General features: G+C 39.5%; 1 protein-coding gene across 1 annotated transcript; it reads left to right on the top strand.

Annotated features, from left to right (window-relative positions):
* The first annotated feature begins 2,544 nt into the window (after window positions 1-2,544).
* Window positions 2,545-16,707, top strand: LOC122971470 (protein FAM171A2). The gene is made up of 8 exons (XM_044338135.1): window positions 2,545-3,242; window positions 8,549-8,776; window positions 8,943-9,035; window positions 9,577-9,735; window positions 10,629-10,808; window positions 10,995-11,108; window positions 12,460-12,586; window positions 12,819-16,707. The coding sequence occupies exons 1-8, from the start codon at window positions 3,146-3,148 to the stop codon at window positions 14,314-14,316; spliced, it is 2,496 nt and encodes an 831-aa protein (XP_044194070.1). The 5' UTR covers window positions 2,545-3,145; the 3' UTR covers window positions 14,317-16,707.
* Window positions 16,708-16,861: the final 154 nt, after the last annotated feature.

Below are 16,861 nucleotides of genomic sequence, written 5' to 3'. Positions count from 1 at the left end.
GAAGTTTGACACATTTTATTATAAATTACTTTACCACCAGTCCTGACAGTGTGTACTCTAAAGCAGGGGTCGAAAGATACTGAGTAAAGTTACACAAGTACTTAACTGCAGTTTTGAAGTACTTTTAAACACACAAAGACTTTATTGCTATACGCACAGAGCAACAGGTCACACTAAATGATAAAATTCTTACTTTGCAGTCTCTCTGCATTGCCACTCAAGTATATTAAAAAGGAGAAATAAACTTGCCATGGTAAAAATCTTACTACTCCAAGTCACTATGTTTCAGTTGTTGTACGTTTTTACTCCACTACATTTATCTGACAGTGAGTTATAAAGTGCACATTAAGATTTTACATATAAAACATATGATAAGCTTCTATCTTCATCAGTATTTAAAGTAGCATCAGTTTTAACAATCATATAATAATCAGTTTTTTTTATTTTGATACATTAAGTAGGTTTTGCGGGTAATAATTTTGTACTTTGCTCATGTAAATTATGAATGTACTGCAATACAGGTCTAATATACAAGCCTACTTACTATATGTAAGTGCCAGTGATGGAAGAAGTACCAATAGAGCAATGTAAAAATACTCCATTATAAGTAAAAGTCCTTCATGAAAAATCCTACTTAGTAAAAGTAAAAGTACATAAGTATTATGAGCTTGATGTAGTTAAAGTATTGCAGTAAAAGTAGTGGTTTGGTCCCTCTGACTGATATATTATTATATATGACATCATTAGATTATTAATAGTGAAGCATCAGTGTTAGAGCAGCATGTTACTGTTGTAGCTGCTGGAGGTGGAGCTAGTTTACACTACTTTATATACAGTTAGCTAGTTTAGTCCAGTGGTTCCCAACCTAGGGGTCGGGCCCCTCCAAAGGGTCACCAGATAAATCTGAGGGGTCGTGAGATGATTAATGGGAGAGGAAAGAAGAAAAAACAAAGTTCTGATACACAAATCTGTTTTCAGTTTTTGGACTTTTTCTCTAATCTTTGATTTTCGGTGAAATATTGGATCATTTGAACATTTATTGAAATGAAAACATGTGAGAAGTTTAGAGGGGAATAAAAACTAAAAACAACACATATGACACACATCATTAATCACACATTGAAAGCAGTTCTGAAAAGGTGAGTATTGATTAGTGATTCGAACATGGACAGAACGGTGCTGTCTCGGATGTGTTTGGGGAGAGAGTTTCAGAGGGAGGGGGCAGCTATGGAGAAAGCTCTGTCGCCCCAGGTCCAGATCTTGGTCTTAAGTGGTGTAGACAGGAGGTTGGCATCAGAGGAGCGAAGGCTGCAGGAGGGAGTGTGTGATGGTGGAGGTAGGAGGGGAGTCTGGTTATGAAGAAGGACATTGAGTTGGATCCGTTGTTGGACAGGAAGCCAGTGGAGGTTCTGGAGGACAGGGGTGACGTGGTCAGGGGAGCGGGAGCGCGTGAGCAGGCGAGCAGAGGAGTTCTGGATGTACTGGAGTTTATTTGGGACTTTGGATGATGTGCCATAAAGAAGGCTGTTGCAGTAGTCGATTCTGGATGCGATGAAAGCATGGATCACAGTTTTGGCAGCAGAAGAGGAGACTGATGGACGGAGGCGAGCTTTGTTTTTAGGTGGAAAAAGGCCGTTCTGGTGATTTGTTTGACATGGTGTCAAACAAATCTGTGGTGGAGTAGAAAGAAACAATATTTCCCTCTGAAGTGTAGTGGAGGGGAAGTATAAAGTAGCATCAAATGGAAATACTCAAGTAAAGTACTTAAGTACAGTACTTGAGTAAATGTACTGAGTTACTTTCCACCACTGGTAAGTGAAATATACAAACAGAAATGTGTCATATGTTTGTTTTTTTTTCTTTTTATGGAGTTTGAATCATTGTGAAATCTAGTTCAGTGTTTATGTGGATCATAAATGAATGTATGATGCAGTGCTGCAGTGTAACAACTAGAATATAAAATGTAGGTACTTGTACTCTACTTGAGTATTTCTGTTACTTTACATTTATATAGTATGATAGGTTTATAAAATACAATACATTTCCATAACTACACCACAGTATAATATAATATAATTGCACCTCAACCTGCTACAACACTAAATCGCTGCTTAAATGTGAATGAAACAGTAATAATAATACAATATATGAAGTTAATTAATATTATGAAATACTTATACATACTTTAAGTACATTTTTCTGATAATACTTCTGAACTTTTACTCAATGGAAGTAATGTAAAACTTTTATATGTAATTTTTTACTGTAATACTGCTACTTTATGTCAAGTGAAAAGTCTCAATACTTCTACCAAAGACAAAATGTTTCTTATGTAAAATATTAATCTGCAAAATAACTTCAGGTGTCAAATAAAAGCAGCGGAGTGAAACGTAAAATATTTCCTTATGAAATGTAGCAGAAGTAACATAAAAAACTCAAGAAAAAGTCTCAAGTTGATGAGTTGATTGTTAGATTAAACCACTGAATTACATTTAATAGTCTTTGAATATTACTTACAGGTGTATATGTAAATGAAATATGCATTATAGGCTATATTACATGCTGTAGCTCAGTGGTTCTCAAACTCTTTCGCATCAAAGACCCTAAACTGACACAAAGATTATTACTTTTCCATGACCAACATAGTCAAACATTCTGTCATTGTGTTACTTATAGATGGAATAATACTGAAAATAAATTATTCCCCTTTTTGCTGGGTCCCTCAGGGACCCCTAGGGGTCCCCGGACCCCACTTTGAAACCCACCGCTGCATCACTGCTGTAGATTTTTTACACAAAGGGAAACACAGCTTATGAAATATAAATGTAAAAGTATCAGGGATTAATTTTAGATGAACTCTCTCGGTTTTGTGTTCATCAGTCTACAGTCTTGTGGAATAAGAAGCAAGAGCTCAGTAGCTGTTCCACCGGAGATCAGCAGAGGGAAACGTAGGACACTTTTCTCTCTCCGCCTCAGACAATAAAAACAAGGCGAAGCCCACACAGACGGCAGCATCTCAGCACCATTCAAAGACTGGCACCCGAGCAATGTCTGAAGAGTGAAAGGCTCACATACACACACACACAGCTGGGAGAAAATATGCATACATGGCCGCCGATGTGGGACTAGAGATGTAGTTGCAAGGATGCCAGCCAGCTACATCTCTCGTTTGCTCCTCTTCGTCTGGATCTGCGCGGTTTGGGAGGCGCTGGCCAAATCTCTTCCAGATCAGGGAGCATTTGGTAAGCTCGCCATACGGGGGGATGCAGCACAATGAGAAGATGGGAGTGGTTGCATTTTTATGATCTTTTTTGTCGACAAATCGTCGATCCTTGCAGCGATTCGCTATAATATCACGTTGTGCTTGAAGGAAATAGATTTTAGAGGATGTTTTTTAGGCGGATCCGTTGGATAACGCTGGTTTTGATGGTGTAGATACATTAATATCCATGAGCTGATATCACACAGAGGGCCATACTAGTGTTGGAGAGGTGATTGTGCTCCAGTGCTGTGCAGATGTCTTGCCTGAGAGGCTGATCTATGTACAAAGATTGTACTAGGCCTTCAATATACTGTAATGTAATAAGGGCCTGAGTTGCTGTAACCCGGGCCTGCATGTGTTGTTTGCTTTGCACATTAATGACACTGAAACCAGGATGGCCTTAACTCCACAATATGAGTCAGTCACTATAAACCAAAAATGCGTGGGCCTAAAAAGGAAAAAAATGCATTTGCATGAATAATAATAAACAGTATTTTTGCGTTGAATAGTGATGTAGCAGTAGCCTTAAAAACAAGCAGTGTTCATATTATGGTGTTTGCATTTTGAAGGGCATTATGTAATTACATTATATTATGCATGCCTGAAGCTGTGTGAGCTGCATGAATGGTTACAGACAGTTGTGGAATGTAATCAAGTACATTTACTCAAGTATTGGACTCAAGTACACCTTTGGGGCGTTTTTCACTCTCATTTCGTGTTATTTTATACTCAAACGCCGTTACACTTCAAATAGAAATATTGTGATATTTGATCTGACAGCTATTTTTACAAGTTACATTGCAGATTACATACAAAACACACGTCCAGACTCTAAAATACGATGCTTTGTTGTAGATTAAACTGCAAAAAGTATATAAAGTTTCCAACATAAGCTCCACCTTGACCAGTTTTAACAGGAAAATGCTTCCTTCTATGGCTGAGTGACGTTGACAAAATATCACAATTACCCAATACTTCAATATTGATACTGCGACAATATTGTAGCGATGAATATTGGTGCTTTCACAAAATATTGACACAATAAGATTTTTGATAAAGAATCATCAGTAATGTTGATATAATGACTAAGTTGGTAAAAGCAAATAATAGAACAGCTACAACATTCTGTCACTTTACTGTAATGTAGATTTAATACCATGAAAAATCAACACATATGTCATATTAAGATATTTTGATATCCAAAATCTAAGATCATATCTATCTATATCAAAATATTGATATAATATCAATATATTGCTCAGCCCTACTTCCTTCACATTAATACATCCAACAATAGACCATATAATAATATACAGTTATACTCATGGGAGCCATTTATCTGCACAATGAATAATCACTTTTCATACTTGAAGTACATTTTGCTCATCCTTTGAGGCACTTCATATTAAATCATTCATTATATGTTACTTTATACTTAGACACCATTCTATTTCAAATGTATATATTGTAGTTTTTACTCCACTTCATTTATCTGACAGCTTTATTCACTAGTTACCTTTCAGGTTAAGATTCTAAATTTAAAACACATGATCAGCTTTGTTATAGATTAAACTACAAACAGTATGTCCAAAATATAACACTGACAGGGCAATTCTCCTGCATAATTTAATGTATTTTTACATTTAATAGTTAAAGTACATTTTGCTGATAATATTTGTACTTTCATTGGGTGTTGTTTGTCTACATTGTGGTTTTGCATTTGCTACTTTTACCTAAGTAAAGTAAGAAACTAGAACCACTGGTTTTAGAACAGTTTTTGAACCTTGAAAAACTGTAATTATCGTTTTGGTCTATTATAATTAATAGACTAAGTGACCTAATTTACATTAATTTTGAATAGAAAATCATTTTATTACATAGCTGTTGCTCTATTTATTTATTTATTGCATATTTAACAGGGAAAAATGCACAACACATTTATTGTACCAGACGTAGCTAAAAGCTAATTTCCACCTCTACTCTCTGCATGGAGGCAACCAGCGATGTGCAAGTTACCGAAATAAAACATTACACTTTGAAAACAGACACAGTACAAACAACAGTAATAAAATCAGGAAAGAAACTTTTTTTTTTAAGAATAACACTACTAATCCCCAGCTAGGGAGGATACCATTAGTAATCTCAACATATTGAAGCACAAACAACTAATCATTATAAGACACGTTGTACTAATGCAGGACAACGCAATCAGTGTGTGTTTAAAAGTACTTACTAATTAAATCGTCAATTACTTGATACCTTAGAAGTGTAGTAGATCAGCTCAGCACTTGTTCTGACCTGCAATAATTCACAGCAGTTAACATCTGAAGAAATCTGCAGTTTTGCAGCAGGGAGCCGAGTTCAGTATGTTGTGTTTTTAGAAACTTGAACACCAGTGATGTGTAGAGGGGAAATGTGCTAAATTTGTTGATTATAAGGGGACATATTATGCACATTTCTAGGTTTTTTAATCTGGGGCTCTACTGGAATATATTTGCATGATTTACAGTTCAAATTTCCTTATTTATCTTATACTGGCTCTTTCTGCAGCCCCTCAGTTCAGGCTCTGTTTGAAACAAGGTAGGGGAGGCAACTGTTGCAAACAAAGTGGTCAGTGCAGGTTTGAAGCCTTTCTACGTACATTAACCTCATGTTTTGGAACTTTACCCATGTTTAGCACAGATATCTGACATCATAACAGTATACAAATAACAGAAAACCAGAAAAAGCACAATATGTCCCCTTTAAATGAGAAAATGGCAAAATATAATTTCTAAATGACCAAATTCTCACAAAATATCAGTTTGATGCCACAGATTTTGAGTTATAAGTATTTATCTCGGCTCAGAATAGTAATTACACTGAGTTTAGGAGGGTTTACACTCCATGAACTCTATGCTGAACTCATATTAAAGGACTCTTGAGTGTGAAAATTTCCCAGACACACAGATGTGACACAGTGACTCTCAGTGTTTCCGTCAATGGAGACGTTTCAAGCGACAGTGATTTAAGTGTAGAGCCCAGATTGAGGAAATCCTCTCTCTATACACTCACACACACAATGGGAGCCTTTATTGAACCAGTTATGGTAATGGATGACAGCATTTACACAAGCACAATGGCTATAGACACACATGCACACAAAAAAACACGCCGCGTATTATCCGGATGCAGCCATTAGTGAGGCTGAAAACTTCTGCATCAGGGTGGGGGGGTTTTGAGTTTCTCGCTAGAGGCCTGCAGGGGGTTTAGAGGACGGCTCGTAGCGCTGCACGGACTAAGCTGAGCGAGGAAGCACAACAAGCCAGCTTTTGGAGAGTCAGCGTGTATCCATGGAAACATCCTCAGCGTGACCCACATCCACGCTGTCCAAGAAGCAAGATGAGAAACAAAATGTTCTGGGGCTGCACAAGGCCAGGGATGAAGGGGCTAAAATAGCCACGCAATGGATTTGTGATGGGTGTGTCTGCGATGGCTGCAAACATCATCACCATCATCATAATCTACTGGAAATGATTTGGTCTCTCTACTGTTTGTGATGATGTCAGCTGCTGGTTGTTTGATGCTAACGTGCTCTCTCATCAGTCTGTTGCATCATGATGTATTCCTTGTAAGACAGTCAAGAGTGACTTGATGTATTGAGCCATACTGAAGTGTAATTACTGGTTTAATACTATAATCGGACTACAGAAGACTAGTCAATCATAAAGCTCTCTAAAACACTTTATGCTGACTGCAAAATATCTCCCTGAGGAAAATATTGATTCTGTTTCTGTGGCGTGTAGTGCTTCAACTATCAGTTAGTCGATGGACAGAAAGTTTGAACATTTTTGAAATTAAAAATACAATTGTTACAGTAATTTATTAACCAAAAATCCCCTTAGAACATTCACAGGTTCCAGCATATCAAATATGAGAATTTGCATTTTAATGTAATTTCCTCAGAGGTTTTACTGGAAATGTAATTTGGTACTTTTAAAAGGAAAATAGAGACTGTTTTTGGGTTTAGTTAGTTGTGTTGAGTTGAGTTAAGCAGTTGTTTATCCATTTAAACCCAATTAAATATTAATTTATTATAGGCAACATTATTTGTCATGTATGTTAAACTGTGTATTTGCATGTAGAAAATTTTACATTTTTGCAGCTGATTGTCTGCAACTAAAAGACTCCAGTTCACATGCAATTAATCTGAATTGATTAACTAGGGCTGCAACTCATGATTATTTTCATTATTGATTAATCTGACAGTATTTTTTCTTGATTAATCGATTAGTTTGGTCTATAAAATGTTAGAAAATGGTGAAAAATATTGATCACTATTTCCCAAAGCCATAAGTGCAACCCAAAGATATTACGTCATAGAAGACTAAAGAAAACAGAAAATATTCACATTTAAGAAGCTGAAACTAGAGAATTTTACTATTTTCTCTTGAAAAATTACTCAAAACGATTATCAAAATATTTAGTGGTTAATTTTCTGTTTTGAATAATCGCTGCAGCTGTACAATTAAGAGTCTCCACTTTCCATATAATAAATACCAAATTATAGTTCTTTTCAGGAACCTTCCTATGAATTTAGAGTTGTGTATGATTTGTTGCTTTTTTACCATTTTATATAATTGTGAATTGATTATCTTTGGGGTTTTGGACTGTTGGTCAGATAAAAGAGTTATGGACTTATTTGTGACTGGTTCAGTGACTTATTCAGTCACAACAAGCAGCAAAGTCAATATTTAGTGTCACAACAATCTCTGGGCTCATGTTACTTTACATAAAAATGATCCCAATGAGAGCTGGTATCGGATCAATACTCAGAATCAGCAGATACCCTGAGTGGAGGTTTTGTATCGGGAGAGAAAACATCAGATCAATATGTCTCTAAAAGCAAGTCATTTGAAGAAGTCGCCTTGGTTTCTCAGAAATTATGATGGGCACTCTTACTTAAGCTTTTATAGTCTTAAGAAATAATGATAAAGGCTGCAACTAACAGATATTTTCTTCATCAATTGATATTTTGAATATTTTTCGATGATTCATATTGTTTACAGTCTGTAAAATGTCATAAAATAGTGGAGAATGCCCGTCACAAATTTCCTGGAACCTTTAATGACATTTTCAAGTTCAGATATTCAGTTTACAATAATATAAAACAGAGAAAAGCAACAAATCTTCACATTTAAGAAGCTGGAACTAGAGGATGTTTGGCCTTTTTTTCTAATTTTCCAAAACACACAAGTTGAGACACAAAGAGCTGAATTCACTCTCTCTCTCGTTTTGCTCTCACAGAGGTGCAAATAAAAGTCCAGGTGTTCGACAACAGCGACCTTTCACCGCTGGCGGACGCTCAGGTGGAAGTCCACGGCAATCAAACTGTCTTGGCGTCTAGTAAGGCAGGCAGCGATGGTGTCCTGAGGGTGAGCTTCCTGTACCGGGCGGGAACATGGGTCATCATAACAGCCTCCAAACAAGACTACGTCACCAACTCGGTGCCCTGGCACTCCAGTCGCATCCCCTGTAAGCTTCTTTTTCACCGTCCCTTTGTTTTTCTATCACACCCTAAAATCTGCCTCTTAGCAAGATTGCTTCATTCATCTCGTTCGCTGGCTCTGCTGCATTGTTGTTACATCTGGAAATCTGCTATATTCATCTCAGTGTTTCTTCTTTTTTTTTTTTTTAATAGTGTATGCATCTGTCAGCTTGTACCTCCTCGTGCAGAGGCCAGGAACACTCATTCTGTACGATGACGTCCTGCAGGTGCTGTCTGGGTCACCAGGTAACGAAAATAACCATTTTTCAGTGGAATAACTTGCAGGTTTCATCATGCATGCTCACTTATCCTGTCAAACCTTGAATTTATGAAGGATTATTAGCTTCTTCCAGAAGACTGAGTCACAATTTGTCTTTACAACTTTAGAAAAACTGCGAATAACAACATGGCATTTACAAACTTCTGATCTATTTTGGTCACTTGGGGAATTCAGTTTGACCCTTCAACAGTTATTCTGTCATCACATCTTAAATTAGTCTGTCTCCAGCAGAGAGTGAGGATAGATTCACACCCTTCTCCTTTCAGGCATCCATGGTTTTCACTCCTTAACATTTAGATGACCCTTTGTTATTTGCAGCTGCTATCACCATGGCAACAACTGTAGCAGTTTTTTTTACACTTATTACAACTCCAGCTCAGTCAGAGCCACCTCCTCATATCTTTTATAAACTCAGATTCTTGTATGTCAACTGTCTTTTCTTCTAAGACAAAAAGCTGAAGGTTGTAGAAGGATTTACAGACCTGGAGTGTGATTGTTTCTTCGCAGGAGCTCGTAACCAGCCGCTGGTGCAGCTCCAGAGGAAGTCCCTTCAGCTGCCATCCAACTCCAACTACACGGCGCTGTCTGCCGCGCTGACGACAGCCAGGAGTCAGTATGAAATCGGTGGTTTCCCTTTTCTCCTGGGCCAAGAGACCAACAGCTCAGGTTGGTGCCTGTCTCGAAAAGCAGTGTGGAGAATAATCTAAGATATAATAATGAAAGTAACGGAAGAATAATGACGTGGACACATACTTCTGCGTGCTGGGCTGTTGTTCATGGTTTGTCTTGGTCCCTTAGTTCAAATGAAGGGAAATCTTAATGCTACAGCTACATAGGTACTTGAGTAGCAACAGTTTGTGATTGGCCCTTTCCTGCTTCAACATCACAATGCCCCCCGTGCAGAAAACCAGGTCCATAAAGACATGTTTTTCCAGTTTAGTGTGGAAGAACCTGACTGGCCTGCAGAAAGGTTAATTCATGTCTTCCACAGTTACACATAATCATCCAATAATCTAATCACAATCTCCCAAATAGCCCACACAGTGGGAGTCAAGCCTCCTGGAATGGTATTACTTTATCTCAGAGCCGCCAGTGTCAGCTGGTCAGTGGAGGAGATAAAGCCAGATTTACTGTGGATACTGGTTTGTGTTGTTAAATCTGCATCGTTGTACTGGTGGTGAATCAAACAAACGTTACCTCTTAAAAATGCTCTTTTGTACCCAGACTTCGATTGATAGAAGTCAAATAATGTTATCATAAAGGAGATATTCATTGCCATTCATAACTGGATGAAAATAGAGCCCAACCAATATATTTAGCTGATATTATTGGCCTGTATTGGATGCTACCTGGTACATTATTTTGACTTTCCGTGCTATTTTATCTGAGCGTCGTTAATCAAAGTTTCTCAGTGCGTTCAAAAATTTGTCCATGGCATGTAATATGTACAAATCCTGTATCATTTGATTCTTAGAGTACAACACTGAGATGAAACTAGTAACAGAGTTCAGTTCTTTTGTAAAACCGTGTAGCTGATAGTGTGTTTTTCTTCCGTTCAGGTGCAGAAATTGGGTGGACAGATTTGACAGCACTGGCAGTGGTCAGCATTCAGCTCTTTGACAAAGATGGCAGTGCAATCCAGGTTTCAGATCCAATCCACCTCTCTGTGCCGCTTCCATCTGACACCCGCAACAGGATGGCCACAAGTGTTCCTGCTTGGCTGTATCAGCCTAAGACGGGTAAAGAAAACATATATCATAAATGTTACGGAACAGCTGGGCACTAGAGAAGAGAGTATGTGTTAGACCATGTTTACTAATGTAAAATGCATTTTCATATGTATATTTTCTATAATGTAGGTATTGTATGCTTCTGTTTAACCTGTATGTATGTATTGTGAGTGATAATTATTTACTTTTGTCCAGGACTGTGGGTTAGGAACGGGACAGGCTACATCAAAAAGGACGGCACACAGTTTGTCTGGAACGTTGTGGTTCCTCAGATGGGCTACTGGTTAGCTGCCTTCCCCACATCTTCAGGTACTTTAACTCATCTCACCCTCCACTCTGCTGTTTGTGCTCTTTTCTGTCCTTTGATGTCCTTTCAGGAGACAAAAGGAGACAAAAAGAATGTAATGTTCCTCTTGGTATTGAAGGCCAGTTGTTGTAGCATAATTTAAATAAGTCCATAGCATCATATTGAAATTGATCCATGGAATTATTTGATATGTTGCTCTTCTTATTAAGCTGTAGTGATATTTTAACTTTACAAAGTGATAATCACATCACTAAAAGAGTCTTCAACCATGCTAATGGCTGCTAATGGCATGCTCACAATGAAAATGCTAACATGCTGTTGTTTAGCAGGTAAAGTGTGTAAAGTCATTATTTATTTATGTAGCCCAATATCACAAATCACAAATTTGCCTCAAGGGGCTTTTTAATCTGTACAACACACAACATCCTCTATCATTGGACCCTTGATTGGAATAAGGAAAAACTCCTTAAAAACAACCCTTGAACAAGGAAAAAATGGAACAAACCTCAGGAGGAGCAACAGATGAGGGATTTCTCTTCCGGGACGGACAGACATGCAATAGATAATGTGTGTTAGCGTGTTTGCATGCTAATTTTTGTTGATTAGCACTAAGGACAAAGTACAGCTGAGGCTGATGGGAATGTCAATACTTTTATAGATACTTAGTCATAAACCAGAGTACTGGACTAATTAAAACTTTGGCCTTATGATGGCGCTAGATGAAAAGTTAATGTATACCAAAGTTATTACAAGTCATTCTGAGGGCGGCATGAACGTCTAGACGAAATGTCATTGCAATCCTTCCAATAGTTGTGAATTTTTTACTAAAATTTTGCTAAAAAACAAAAATATCAACCTCATGGTGGCACTAGAGAAGAAAGTGAAAATTTTAATCTGCTGGTGGCGCTAGATGAAATGTCAATTGATCACCAAAGTTATTAGGATTCATCCTCTGGCACCATGACTGTCTGTGTGAAATTTCATAGCAGTTCATGGCTAATAAACATATGTTTCATGTTAAATTGCTTGTTACTTGGACTGTAGAACAATAGCAATATTATTGTGATACTGGACAATGCCAGTATAACATCATATCCTCGATACAAATGATCCAAAATGGGATGTTTTATGGTCAGCCAAATGCTCAATGCCTTTTCTCCTTTCCCACTTTGACCGACCTTCACAGATCTAATAGAGCAAATTAGAACAAATTATACTTATTTATTTGCAGATCATCAGTGGCTTTTGCCAAAATAGTCCTGTCAGATCTACTGAAGTGTGTTAATCAGCATGTTGATGAGGAGACATTTCTGAATGTTTCTGAGACAGCTTTCTGCACGAATTGTCTTGCAGGATTGGGTCTGGCTCACCCAGGTTTGAGGGACATCACCACTTACCACACCCTGTTCCTGCTCTCCATCCTGGGCTCGCTGGCCTTGCTGGTGCTTATCCTGCTGTGTGTGCTGCTCTACTACTGCAGGTGTGGGGAGCGTAGACGCAGGTCTCAATTTTGGGCTTCTATCAAAAGCAACAATGACAGAATTGTGATTTTGGTGATGATACAATAATTGCAAACAACTTTATGTAAATGTGGGTTGAATTGTATGATCTCATTAGTTTGGGCTGTTAAAATGGTCCTGTTTCTTGTAATCTCCAGGCAAATAAAAGGTGCTCCTTTCATTTCTGACCTTTTGTCTCTGTTTACCCTTTAGGCGGAAGTGTTTAAAACCTCGTCGACAGCAAGGAAAACCCCACACTTCCAATCTAAATGGCGCCAAGAGAGACCAAGGCACATCAACTTCACGCCTAAATCTGATCTGTGGAGGCCATGTTGAGTCTGGCCCCTCTAATGAAAAATCTGATATGTCCCCATCTCGAGACTATCAGAGTTCAAGGGAGGACTTAACCAAGCATGTTCCAGCTCACATGCTTCGACACGCAAAGGGAAAAAATACTTCAGGTCCCCAACGGGGTGAAAGCTTCCCCATGAAGGTCACACGTGCCACAGAGACCAACAACCTGGACAATCCCTTGCTGCATGAAGACTACAATCGGAGCTACAGCCCAATGGAAGGCAAGGAGTCTGAATATCACCGACACCACAATGCCAACGACAATCGCGGATACTCTTCCGATCCCCCGTCCCCGCCTCGCTTCCAAGGCTACGTACCAAGCCAGTCTGACAAACCTCCAGAATATTCAGCAGCGGCGGCAGACAGCCTTGCTAGACCCACCTCCCTCAACACCCAGCCAGGTCAGATCATCTTCTGCAGCTCCATTGACCAGATGAAGGAGAACATGTACCATAGCATGGTGCCAACCCTGGTCATTCCAGCCCACTATATGCGCCTGCCCTCTGAGTTTTCTGGTAAAGATGGCAAGGACCAGAAGGACCAAGACAAAGATGGTGCTCCGATGGGAGGCCAGCAGCATCATCACCACCACTCCCAGAAACAGGGCCAGCAGCAACAGCAGCAGCAAGGTGGATCCCAAGGTGACGACTCTGAGGAACCAAGCTGGGCGTCTGACTCCTCTGGTGGACCGGTGACCATCCCGGTGCTCTTCAATGACTCTACCATGGCCCAGATGAATGGCGAGCTGCAGGCTCTGACCGAGAAGAAGCTACTGGAGCTGGGGGTGAAACAGCACCCCAGGGCATGGTTCATCTCCCTGGATGGACGTGCTAACGCCCATGTGCGCCACTCCTACATAGATGTTGGCAACGACCTGAGTGGCGGCGGTGGCGGCAGTGGATTCGGAGGTGGTACCAGCAGCGGTCCCAGAGACATCAACCTTGAGCCACCTCTGGAAGCTCAAGAGCGCAAGTCAGCGGTCAACCGGAAGGGAAAAGACGAACGCTGGGGGACGGGAGGACGGAAGGGACACGGTGTTGGAAGTAGTAGTGGGAAGAGTTACTCCAAGCTGGCCTACCCCGACCACAGCGAGCCCAGCAGCAGCGAGGGACGCCCAGTCTCACCCGAGGAGAATTCCCTCACCCCTCTTCTGGATGAAGGGCCGTCCTCCCGAGGATCCACCATCCCCAGAAGAGGACGCAGTCGTGTGAACAGCAGCCGCAGCAGCAACAGCGAGAACCGCCGTGACTCCATGACCAGTCCTGAGGATGATCCCGACGACAAAGATGAGAACAAGAAGAGCCCCTGGCAGAAGATTGAAGACAGGCCTCTCATGGTCTTTCACCCCAGGAAGTAAGCTTTGTGAACTTAACGAACACTGGACCTTTAACAATCTTTTCAAAGGGGGAATCTTTCCACGTCAAACATGGAAGAAGAGTGGTGAATTCAACGAGAGAGATCACAATAAGCACAACCATGCTTCACTGGTCCATTTTCAGGTTGTTGTTTGACCTTTGTGTTTCTGGTGAGGTGCTTTTGCACTTTCTGATTGCTCTTGTAGTCTCACTGTCAGTTAATCCCACTGGTTTCCACTAAGATGATCTGTGGTAGATTGAAACCTATCCAGCTTATTGTGAATCCTGTCACCTATTACACCACTGAACCATCGTCTGAGCCATTGCATATGCTGTATTGACTGTGGAAATAGCCATTTTATAGAGCAAAATATAAGAATTAAAGCACTTATTAATAATTTGATAATTGATTGATACAAGTATTTGGAAGTGACTGACATTTTGTATGGTATGAAGGGTATTTAGGTGAATTAGATTTGCTTCCCTGGACTTGTATTTGACACAAAGGCCCACATTGACATTTAAAAATGTGCACCTGTGTTTTCTTGACTACTCTCCCGTTCTAAACTGTAACTAGGTTAAGTTTTCTTTTAAGGAAACAGCTTTCCAAAGCCTGAATATGTAGGGAAATTATCAATTGTACTAATTTTTTCTTGAGCCCCTGTGAACAGATAATGCACAGTCCAACGTGCAACTTGCATTTTGCTCCTTCAGGGATGTACTTGATTTCCTTTTCCTCCTGTACTGTGTTCATGTGTTGTAATTACTTACTCAAATATTAATGATTTGAAATGTTGAGCATCATCTTCAAGTAATTTGTCATTGTTTCTGTCATTGATTTATAGCAGTGATCTACAGTTCTGCCAAAATATCGCATTTCTGCCTTTCTCCTGTTGTTGAGACTTCTTTGCGACTTCTGTTGTGTAAATAGATTCCCAGACATTTGAAAGATCATTTGGTAGAGAAAGGTTGCATGCATATGAATGTATGAAATAAACAGAAGGCACCAAAAGCCCCCCAAAGTTCTTCAGGCTCCTGCGTAGACAACCCTTAGTCGCCAAGAAACTTGGGTAAGTCTAGAACAGATGCGGCACAGCAAAAACATCACTTGAAGGCTTACCTATTTAATATTCTACTGAGATCTACAGGGGTTGTTTATAGACAGGGCCTGTACCACTTCTCTCCTGTAAGTGCCTTCTTTCACATAGGATCGAGTGATAGGCATGGAGGTCCCTTTTTAAAATGCAGTTAGACGACACCTAAACTATGCTGTCAAGACCGGCAGGCACTAATAAGCACACTGCATTGTGGTAACAACAACATATGTCACTCTGGGGAGCATGCCTGCCAAAACTGACAACTTTTCTCGCGGCTGTTGCGTCCTTGGATATCTTGATTTCTTGTATCTATCCTCTTTTTCACCAAACTTGTAAATGGTATGATGAACTATATGAGATTTTATGTGTATACAATGTGCATGTAACTTGTAGAATAGGGTGTTTTTAATGAAACCTTTTTTTGAAATGATCCAGGATGTTTGGCACAAAATGATGATGCGCCGACGCATTGAATTGTGTTGCCAGATTGACTTGGTTATATAAAGATACACTGACTTTTCCCTTAATCCAGTTCTAACAAAATTCACTTCCGGTCGTAAATGTTTACAACAATAACATACTGACCAACACGCTCCCGCTGTTTCTAGCATCACCGCTGCCTATGACGCATCGACAACTGTGAACTGTGTCATCAAAATTCGTAAAAGCTCACCAGTTTGGAAAACCTGAAGAGGGTTTTTGTTTTGTTTTGTTTTTTGCAGAGTAAAATAGGTTGATTATAAAGTAAAAACCTTTGGAAATCTTTAAGGCTGTATAAAAGTCATGCTGACTTGTTGGTCCTTTTCGCCATTCGCTTGCTGTTCATAAGCCTGTGTCAGTAGCCTACAGTACAAACTGAAAATGTGATGTAATTCAAAGTCTGAAGAATAACACAGCCATGAAACGAGTCCTACTGAACTGTCGTGTCCACTGCTGTAAATGTACCTTTTCGGACCAGATATAGAATTATTATGAGTTGTGCAATCGTGGCTTTCCTTGCTTGTTTTCGTTTTACATGAGAAATCTGTTTTCTCGGTAGGTTTTGTGAACTTGTGTTTGGACAGTTTCGGAGAGCATTCAGTGATGTGAGGAGGAACTGAAGCTCTGAGAAGACACATCAAACATGCTTTGTTGTTGATAGTACAATCCATATGAGGGTCAGGAGGATTGAACTGTAGGCCTTCATCCTGTGCGGTAAATCATTTGCTTCATTAAACCTGGTCAGTTGTTTGTAAACTGTAAATTGATTCTTTCTGTACATGAGACAAAATAGAAATAAATTTGTTCCCACGGTCAGTCAGAGTTTGTGATTTTATTTTTAAAAAAGAGAGATTGTGGTCCTAGTGTTGAAAAATGTCTTCATTTAAATGCCCTGAAAACCTTTTTTCTTAAATCTGTATCTTACTATGAGCGATGGGGTCCAACATGAACACACTATTTTCTGCCAAAG

This window comes from Thunnus albacares, chromosome 20 (genome assembly GCF_914725855.1).
Source record: "Thunnus albacares chromosome 20, fThuAlb1.1, whole genome shotgun sequence".
NCBI classification, from domain to species: Eukaryota; Metazoa; Chordata; class Actinopteri; order Scombriformes; family Scombridae; genus Thunnus; species Thunnus albacares.
This window is presented reverse-complemented; position numbering and strand designations above follow the sequence as displayed.

Coding starts and splice junctions, on each gene's coding strand:
- LOC122971470 (XM_044338135.1), top strand. CDS start 3,146: ATGCCAGCCAGCTACATCTCTCGTTTGCTCCTCTTCGTCTGGATCTGC. Junction 3,243..8,548: donor TCCAGATCAGGGAGCATTTG/GTAAGCTCGCCA, acceptor TTGCTCTCACAG/AGGTGCAAATAAAAGTCCAG. Junction 10,809..10,994: donor GCTGTATCAGCCTAAGACGG/GTAAAGAAAACA, acceptor ACTTTTGTCCAG/GACTGTGGGTTAGGAACGGG.